Here is a 9684-nt window from a genome sequence, read left to right as displayed (position 1 = left end):
GTGCACTGTTCCTCCCACTGGCACCGACTATGGGGCACTGTTCCTCCCACTGACACCAATAATAAGTGCACTGTTCCTCCCAATGGCACAGACGATGGGACACTGTTCCTTCCTCCAGCACTGATGATGGGGCACTGATCCTCCCACTAGCACCAATAAATAGTGCACTGTTCCTCCCACTGGCACAGACGATGGGGCACTTGTTCCTCCCACTGACACCAATGAATAGTGCACTGTTCCTCCCAATGGCACAGACGATGGGACACTGTTCCTTCCTCCAGCACCGATGATGGGGCACTGATCCTCCCACTAGCACCAATAAATAGTGCACTGTTCCTCCCACTGGCACCGACTATGGGGCACTGTTCCTCCCACTGACACCAATGAATAGTGCACTGTTCCTCCCAATGGCATAGACGATGGGGCACTGTTCCTTCCTCCAGCACCGATGATGGGGCACTGATCCTCCCATTAGCACCAATAAATAGTGCACTGTTCCTCCCACTGGCACCGACTATGGGGCACTGTTCCTCCCACTGACACCAATGAATAGTGCACTGTTCCTCCCACTGGCACCGACGATGGGGCACTGTTCTTCCCTCTAGCACCAATGAATAGTGCACTGTTCCTCCCACCGACACCGACGATAGGGCACTGTTCCTCCCACCGGCGGATGGTGCCCTGTTCCTCGCACCAGCGATTGGGGCCCTGTTCCTCCCACCGCCACCAACAGTGGGGCACTATTCCTCCCATTGCACACTACCGATCCGGGCACTATCACCCCCCCTAATACCAAAGATGGGGCATTTGTTTACTCGCAGTGGACACAGTCCGGCTCCTCTAAAGTCTAAAGGAAAATAAACTGGTCCTTTGTTTAGAAAGTTTGGCGACCCCGGATTTATTCTTTAGCCATACATGAATAAAGAACCCTCTTGAATTTAATAGTTAAACAATAATGATGTTCATTTGTATAGATCTCACCACTATAATGTGCTTTGATCTCCAGGCGATGACCCTATGGCTTGGGGGGGGGGTGTAAAGGCAGTACTCCCATACCAGTCCTGTTGGGTCAGCAGTCAGGATGTACGGTGCCCCATGATTTTGCAGGAGGTATGGAAGGTGAGCAGAGCCATGCAATCACAAGACACGGCTGCCTACATAGCGATCTTGTTAAAAACGAAGCGATAATTCCCTTAAGGTACAGCAGCCAGGCACTACGGCATGTGTTTACAATAATAGAAAAAAAATGCATAGCTGTTTGTCCTGTGAGGCTGCATGCACATTCATTCTGTGCAAGTTAGGGCCAAATTGAGTGTTTTTAGGCTATTTTCTATACAAGGTGAATGTTATGCATTCATACAGAATAAAGTGAAGCGGGAAAATACCATATTAAGGCCACTACTTATTTCCTTGGCTCCCTCTAGTGGCCATAATTTGTTTTTTTTTTAATGAAAGAATGAATAACATTCAACATGGAGTGAATAGAGGAGCCTATTAACATTTATTTTTGCACAACAAACATACATGTAGTATCACAGGATGAACACCTCTGCATTTCTTTTTGTATATGAATGTACTTCCAATGTCTTTTGGGGGGACGAGGGTGTTGCTGAACTAGAGGGGTTATCTGGGACAAACTGGTTAGTGGGAGAGGGGTAGCAGTGCAGAAGTGGGCCCTTGAGGGAAGGGGGTCAGGAAAGCTTTATAGGGTCCCACAAATACTAGTGGTGGCCCCAGGTTTGACCGTAATTACAAATCACTTGCCAACTTGTGTATTTTACCCATTTGCCTTAGGTTCTGCTTTAAGTTGCAGCCTCTCAGAATAATCACCTACCATCAACCTACTGGAGCAGTACGGCATTTGTGCTAAAATACAATCATTTCCTTAAAGCAAAAACCTAAAACAAGAACATGAAAAAAAAAAATATTCTATTTTGTTCTTAGACACGATAAAGACAAAGGAACTGACGATTTCTGTTGGTAAATTGGAAAAAATACAGTGCGTATTACTACCCTGAACTCCTCTGTCACTCTCGAGTGACAATTCTTAAGCCCGAAGACCCAGCAGATTGGTCCAGTGTTGGCGGTCGGTAAGATCCAGTCTAATATTTACAAAATTTGATTTGTGATGCTGATCAGAAGATGCTTAGTCTGCAATATCTCCGCAGAGTGATGATGTCACGATGCAGTCTCCCCCAAATCGGAGACCGAAGGCTGGTAGATTGAGGAGTCCTTTCTTAATTTTGGGTTGTTCACAGTTAACACTGTCACAGTTGGAGGCCCCAATGCTAGTGCAAGGGTCTCCGGCAGTGGAGATGCTTTGAAGCAAAATGGCAGTCTTGATGGAGTGGAGTGAGTTGGGAGACCCTTCCCAGTTTGGCACGAAGTCTCGTCTGCCGAGATTCTCACTCTACTGGATGCCCCGAAACAAACACATGGCGAATATCATGGCGAAGAGCTGTGGATGGGAAAACAAAGTAAGCTTAGCTTTAAAAACAATGTACAGAGCAGATTGGGAGATACACTATGACCAAAGTCTTCTAGACACCTGACCACCTCTGGTGGAAGTCTAATTCCAGTATCATGAACAATCAGTTACATAGTTAGTCAGGTTGAAAAAAAAAAAAAGCCACAAGTCCATCTGGCTCATCCAATAAAAAAACAAAAACAGTAAACAAAACACAACCATACAATCCAATATACACAATCCTAGACCTGCAGTTGATCCAGAGGAAGGCGAAAAACCACAGCAAAGTATGATCCAATTTGCTACAGCGGGGGAAAAAAATTCTTCCTGATCCCCCGAGAGGCAATCATTCCCTGGATCAACTTTACCTATAAATATTAGTACCCATTTATATTATGTACACCTAGGAAAGAAAAGAATCCAGGCTTTTTTAACCACTTGCTGACCGCTCACTCGAGCTCTACTGCAGCAAAGTGATTAGTTCCCGTCCTCTCCCTTGTGGGCGGCGCACGCGCGCCGCCGGAGGCTCGCTCCCGCTGTATTCAGTCACAACGGGAGTCGGGCCAGGGGAGGAGCGGCGGTGATCACCGGGGAATCGTCGGGGAATCGAGTTTGGAGACCCGCCCGCTTGTGTAAACAAAAACAAAAGTGGGCGGATCTCCTAAGTGACAGACAGTGACAGATTGCAGGGTTCAGCATAGCTGAACATGTGATCTGTCTCTGTGTCACTCAGTCACCTCCCCCCACACACGGGTGGAGGTGACTGAGTGACAAGCACCAGGCACCTGAGTGATAACCAGGCATACATTAACCCCTTCCTCTCCAATAAAATTAACCCCTTCCCTGCCAGTGTCATTTTTACAGTAACAGTGCATATTTATAGCACTGATTACTGTAGTAATGTCACTGGTACCCCCAAAAGTGTCAAAAATGTCAGTCAAGGGTCGGATCTGTCCGCCGCAATGTCGCAGTCCCGCAAAAAAAAAAAATCGCAGATCGCCGCCATTACTCTTTAAAAAAAAAACACCAAAAATGATAGAAATCTTTCCCTTAGTTAGTAAACGCAATAACTTTTGCGCAAACCAATCAAAATACGCTTATTGTGATTTTTTTTTTACCAAACATAAGTAGCAGAAAACAAATTGGCCAAAAATGTAAAAAAATTTAGATTTTTTACATTTTTTGGGGGGGAATTTCATATAAAAAAATGTGAAAAATATTGTTATTTTTTCAAAATTTACGCTCTTTTTTTGTTTATAGCGCAAAAAGTAAAAATCGCACAGTTGATCAAATACCACCAAAAGAAAGCTCTGTTTGTGGGAAAAAAAGGACATAAAGTTCGTTTGGATACAGCGTCGCACGACCGCGCAATTGTCAGTTAAAGTCGCAAAGTGCCGAATCACAAAAAGTGGCCTGGACGTAAGACCGCAAAATCCTCCGGTGGTAAAGTGGTTAAAGCAATCTACTGAGCTGGCCAGAACCACCTCTGGAGGGAGTCTATTCCACATCTCTTACTATAAAGAAACCTTTCCGTATTTGAAAACAAAATCTCTTTTGCTCTAGACGTAAAGAGTGCCCCCTTGTCCTCTGTGGACATCATATTGACACCTGCCCATCTCACCTATGCTGGAAGTCCAATTCCAATAACATGAACAATCATTTAGACACCTGACCTTTACCCCTATAGTGGACATTACATTCCAAGATCACGAACAATCATATGGACACCTGACCATCACACCTATGGTGGACGTCCCATTTCTATATTATGAACAATCATATGGACACCTGACCATCACACCTATGGTGGACGTCCCATTTCTATATTATGAACAATCATATGGACACCTGACCATCACACCTCTAGGAGCTTAGTGGACACCCTATTCCAAAACAAGCTGCAATTCATATAGAGTTGTCTCCCCTCCAATTTTCCACAAGATTTTGAAGTATGTCTGTAGAAATGTGTGCCCTATCAACCAAAAAGAGTATTTGTGAGGTCAGGTACTAGGTAACTAAGTGATAATCTAAAATTTTAAGTTGTCCCCGGAAAAAAGAAAAAGGGAAGAAATTTCCCAAAGGGACATTTGTTCTGGTGACAACATTTTAGGGGCTCATGTCGATTCGTTTTTTTGTTCTCATCAGATGGGTTTTGCACTCCCAAACAAGTTTATAGGAGCGCAAAACGCTTAGGTCTGCTAGAGGTCCCGTGCAGGACAATGTCGTCTCTTAATTAATTCTGAATGATTTTAGAAGCTTCCAAAACTGATGTGATCAGCACAAGCCATAAAAGGGGATTTCCATTATTTTGGAAAGATTCCTTTTCTATGTCCTGTGCGAAAGGAAGTGAAGATTGTGATGCAATATCAATGCAACTGTAAATGCAAGTAAATTAGGACACAGAGCCATGGTTCGGCCCCACCCCTCGCTCTCTCCTCATTGGCTCACTGGCTGTGATTACCTGCAGCCAATAAGAAGAGGGAGCCCCGGGACAGCTGAGGCTCTCGTGCAAATCGAGGTCGGGGTTTTAGGTAATCTTCAGGCCTAACATGATTTTTTATTTAAAATGTGCAAAAAAAAACATTAAATCGTCCGGCATTGAAGAGGTTAAAGCATATGAACCCTCAGGATCATAATTACAGATATTCTATTTGCACCCCCCCCCCCCCCGAGGTGAATTTTAATTTTAAAAAAATTTAGATTAAAAAACATTTTTTACCAATGATTAAAAAAATTGGATTTTTGACTTACTGTAAAATCCATTTCTCTGATGTTCATTGACAGACACAGCTCCTTATCTTCTTAACCATTGGGTTATACTGCCCCCTACAGGAGTAGGACACTAGGCAGAAAAAAAAGTCTGGCTACTCCTATGGGCAGTCCCAGGGGGTATACTCCCTCTCTCATCTTTGTTACAAGCAGTGTCAGAAGAATTACAACTCCACAGAGGGGTGGGTGCTGTGTCTGACCATGAACATCAGAGAAATGGATCGTCAAAAATCCAATTTTCTCTTTCGTTCATTGACGGACACAGCTCCTGGTCTTCCTAACCATTGGGACATCCCAAAGCAGTGTTAAACATGAGGGGTGAAATAAATTCTCAAGGCTAACTATAGCCAACCAGGTAAACAGGAGCTCAACCAAAAAAACTGGATCTCACCTGAAAAAAACAATACACCCTCAAAGAGGACCAGATCCTCTAAACTGCAGCCTGCAAAAACCTTGCGGACTAAGGAAGCATCCGCAGATGCCAACACATCCACTTTATAGAACTTTGTGAAAGTGTGCACCGACAACCAGGAGGCCGCCTTTCAAACCCGCATCACTGATGCCTGATGACGGAAAGCCCAGGAGGCACTGAGTGCCCGAGTAGAATGCTTCTTGACAGGGAAAGGAGGAACCTGACCCAGGATGGATCAGACCTGAACCACTGTCTGTCTGATCCATCTAGAAATGGTTGCAGAGGAAACGGACAACCCTTTCCAAAGGCCCATCTGTGAGCACAAATAGGGAGTCTGACTTCCTAAGACTGCCTAGCTGCCAGGTACACCCTAATGGCCCAATCAACATCCAAGGCATGCAAAGCAATTTCCTTTGGATGTGTTGGCCTGGGACGCAGGGAAGGAAACACAATGTCTTAATTCAAATAAAAAATCAAAGACAACCTGAGGAAGGACCAATGGCAGGGGCGAAGAACTACCTAATCACTGTACATCAGTAAGGCGAATGACCGGATAATGCCACCAATTCCGACACCCTGCGCGTGGAGGTGAAAGCCACCAAAAAAGCCACCTTCTGGGACAACGTAAGCAGGGGAATCTCCCGAAGATTCTCAAAAAGAGGATTCTGGAGGACTAGGAGCACCAAATCGAGGTCCCAATGCGGCAACAGAGACCGCACTGGAGGTGTCAAGTCCCTAACTCACTGAAGAAAAGTACGCAACAGGGAGTATGTGGCCAAGGTCCATTGAAATAAGACCGCTAAGGCTGACACCTGACTCTTGACAGTACTCAAGGCCAGTTTCTGCTCAACCCCCCATTGAAAGAAGGTCAAGATCCAAGCCACCGAAAAAGAGTGAGGATGAACCACAAGAGACTCACACCACGCAATGTACGTCTTCCACGTACGATGGTAGAGCTTCCTAGAAGTAGGTTTCCTAGCGTTTAACAGTGTTGGAAACAGACTCAGACAAATCTCTATCCATCAGCACCTAGCGTTCAACAGCCAAGCCATCAAAGCCAGCGACTGTAAAGCAGGATGGAAGATTGGTCCTTGGGACAGCAACTGTAAAGCAGGATGGAAGATTGGTCCTTGGGACAGCAGATCCTCCCTGAGAGAGAGGAACCTTCCAAGGAACGTCGGGGGACCAGCTGCACCAGATCGGCGTACCAAGCCTAGCGAGGCCAGTCCGGGGCCACTATGATGACTGGAATCCCTTCTGCCTCGATCCTGCATAGAAGTCTTGGCAGAAGCTTGAGAGGAGGGAAGGCTAAATCAGACGATACTGAACCACGGGGCCACCAGCGCATCTGTGGCATCCACCAGAGGATCCTGTGACTGAGCCACAAACCTCTGCACCTTTCTCTTGAGCCAGGAAGCCAAAGATCCACCTTGGGGATGCCCCACTGGAGACACAACTGATGAAACACCTCTGGATGAAGGGACCACTCCCCTTGGTTCAACGCCTGCTGACTGAGGTAATCCACCTGCCAGTTTTCCACCCTGGGAATGTGTGCAGCGGAGAGGGCTGGAATGAACTGTTCTGCCCATCTTAGAACGCCGGGTACCTCCAGAGCAGCCAGGACACTTCTTGTGCCCCCCTGGTGACTGACCTAAGCCACGGCCGTGGCATTGTTCGATTGAATATGCACTGGACATCCCTGAAGATGATCCGTCCAATGTTTTGGGCACAGTCTGATCTCTCGGAGTTCCAAGACATTGATCAGTAGTTTGGACTTTTCCAGTCCAGATCCCCTGAGCAGAATATTGGCCGAGGATGCCTCCCTAACCGGACAGGCTGGCATCCGTGGTGACCACTGTCCAATACAAAGGGAGGAAGCAAAGACTGCAGATTTTTTCCCATTTGGCCAGAATCTCCCTTGCAGGGACGTAGAATGGAACTGTGCAAATGGAACTGCCTCGAAGATAGACACCTTTAGGCCCAACACCTGCATGCAACTCAGGAAGGATGACCATCTGCTGGACAGCAGGAGACAAATTGCAGCCTGTAGTTTCTGGAGCTTGTCCACAAGAAGGGGCACTCTGGCTAAGGCCGAGTCCAGATAGTCCAGTTTGTGGGCGAAACCAGAGCAGACCTCTAAAAATTCAGAATTAAGCCAAACTCCCTTAAGTTCGTATGGTGATTTCCAGGTTTTCCACCAGAGCAGTAGGAGACTCTGCTCGTAGAAGGAGGCTGTCCAAGTAGCCCAGTACCACAATCCCCCATTGGCATAACAAGGCTGGCACCGGGGCTAACATTTTCGTGAAGACCCAAGGAGCAGAGGCGAGATCAAAAGGTAACAGCACAAACTGATAATGCTCCTCTCCCACAGCAAAGTGGAGGAAGCGCTGGAGACCGACACATATTGGAATGTGAAGGTAAGCATTCTTGATGTCGGTGGAGGCAAGACAATCCCCCTGATGCAGGTAAGCCACCACCGTGCAAATGGACTCCATTCTGAACTTCTGCACCCGCAAAAAGCAGTTCAGTTCCTTGAGGTCCAGAATGAGATGCACCCTGCATTCCTTCCTGGGGACTGTAAACAGGTTTGAGTAAAACCCCTGAAAACTTTCCGAAGTCAGAACTCGGGACCATCACCGGTAAAGTAAAAGATCTTGCACCACCCCAAAAAAAGCCTGTAAGTGGACCGGAGACAGTCGCACATCCTAAGGAAGAAGCTTACCGGAGGGTAAGAACGAATCTCGAATTTGTAGCCAGACTGAATGACCTTGTGGACCCACTTGTTCTTGTACCAGGGGAGTCCACGGATCCGGGAAACAGCAAAGATGTCCCCCCACCCCAGATACAGGTGGGCGTGCACCTTCCTGCTGAAAGGGGCCATGTTCGCTGGTCTGGAGAAGCCTGCACTTGACTTGCCAGACCAAGTTCCCTTGGATCCTCCAGAGGAGGCCCTGAAGGGCTCTGATCCCCTGTCAGTCGACCCTGAGGGACGAAACAACTTATAAGCCGAGAAGGAGGGCCAACGACGAGGGTCCTTGCCCTCAGTAGTCTGTGGAAGAAAAGGTACTCTTCCCCCCTGAGAGACCTTTAATTATGTCATCCAGGGTAGCACCAAACAGGCGATCTCCTTAAAATGAAAGATCAGTCAAGGCCTTTTTAGAAGTCTGGTTGAGCCAAACGACACGCCGAAAGGACCACTGCCGAAACAGGGAGATGAGCCACTAGGGGAGCGGCATCCAAAGAGCCATCACAGATAAAATGCAGCCCCTGGACAAGGTGGTCCACCAGCTCAGTAAAGGCAGGGGGGAGCTATTCCCCCCTCCAGGTCACGGCGTAAAAGCTTAGCCCACATGGTCAGGGTCTTCGACACCAGGGCAATGGTGAAAATCTACCTCAGTGCCGAACCAGCCAGGGTGTACAAATTGTGGGCAACAGCCTTCGCCTTCCAGTCAGCCGAGTCCTTAAAGGCCAGGGACTCTTCAACTGGAATCATGGTTGCCTTGTTTAATCTGGATGGCTTGTGAGTGCTAAAGGGAACATGTGCCTCGGTCACAGCCGCATCCTCCAACTTTAAGTCTCAAGAACAGATAACAATCAGTGAGTCCACCAGTGCCTTTTCGTGCGCGTGGAGGAATCATCCTATCTGAGGATTCTGGGCGCTTAGTTGCAGACCCAGCAGGGCGACCCACGTCCGCGGCGGACGAATCCGATTCAGGATCTGAGGAAACAGATGAGGCTGGGGAAGGCGAAGGGGGCTTATGCCAGCCCGTTATCCAAAAGCCACCTCCACCCGGGACACAAGGGACTCCAGGACCGCCGTCAGTGCATTGATGGATGGATGGGACCCAGAGGGCGCCGCAGCCCTAGAGAGGGGATCAGGTGGGGGGGGGGGGGGATGTGCTCCAAAGTTTCCATGAGTCACCAGAGGGACCCCACAAAAAAGTGTAAAACACTGCTAAGGGGCAATCCCCACCGCTCTGGCAGCACCACCCAGTTGCCAGTCACAGAGCATCAATCCATCCTCAGCAGAGAGGGA

The 9684-nt window shown here is 47.7% G+C and overlaps 1 protein-coding gene across 1 annotated transcript in view; it reads right to left on the bottom strand.

The window, feature by feature from the left end:
- Positions 1 to 1790: 1790 nt before the first annotated feature.
- TSPAN18 (tetraspanin 18) overlaps positions 1791 to 9684 on the bottom strand; it is a 190622-nt gene continuing 182728 nt past the window's right edge. The window contains exon 9 of the mRNA XM_082270311.1: positions 1791 to 2458. Within this exon, the coding sequence (XP_082126437.1) occupies positions 2411 to 2458 (48 nt within the window). The 3' untranslated portion in view covers positions 1791 to 2410. The remainder of the gene's footprint in view (positions 2459 to 9684) is intronic.

This window comes from Pelophylax lessonae (genome assembly GCF_965119305.1).
Source record: "Pelophylax lessonae genome assembly, chromosome: 10".
NCBI lineage: Eukaryota > Metazoa > Chordata > Amphibia > Anura > Ranidae > Pelophylax > Pelophylax lessonae.
Note: the sequence above shows the minus strand (reverse complement) of the source record. Positions and strands in the feature narration are given on the sequence as shown.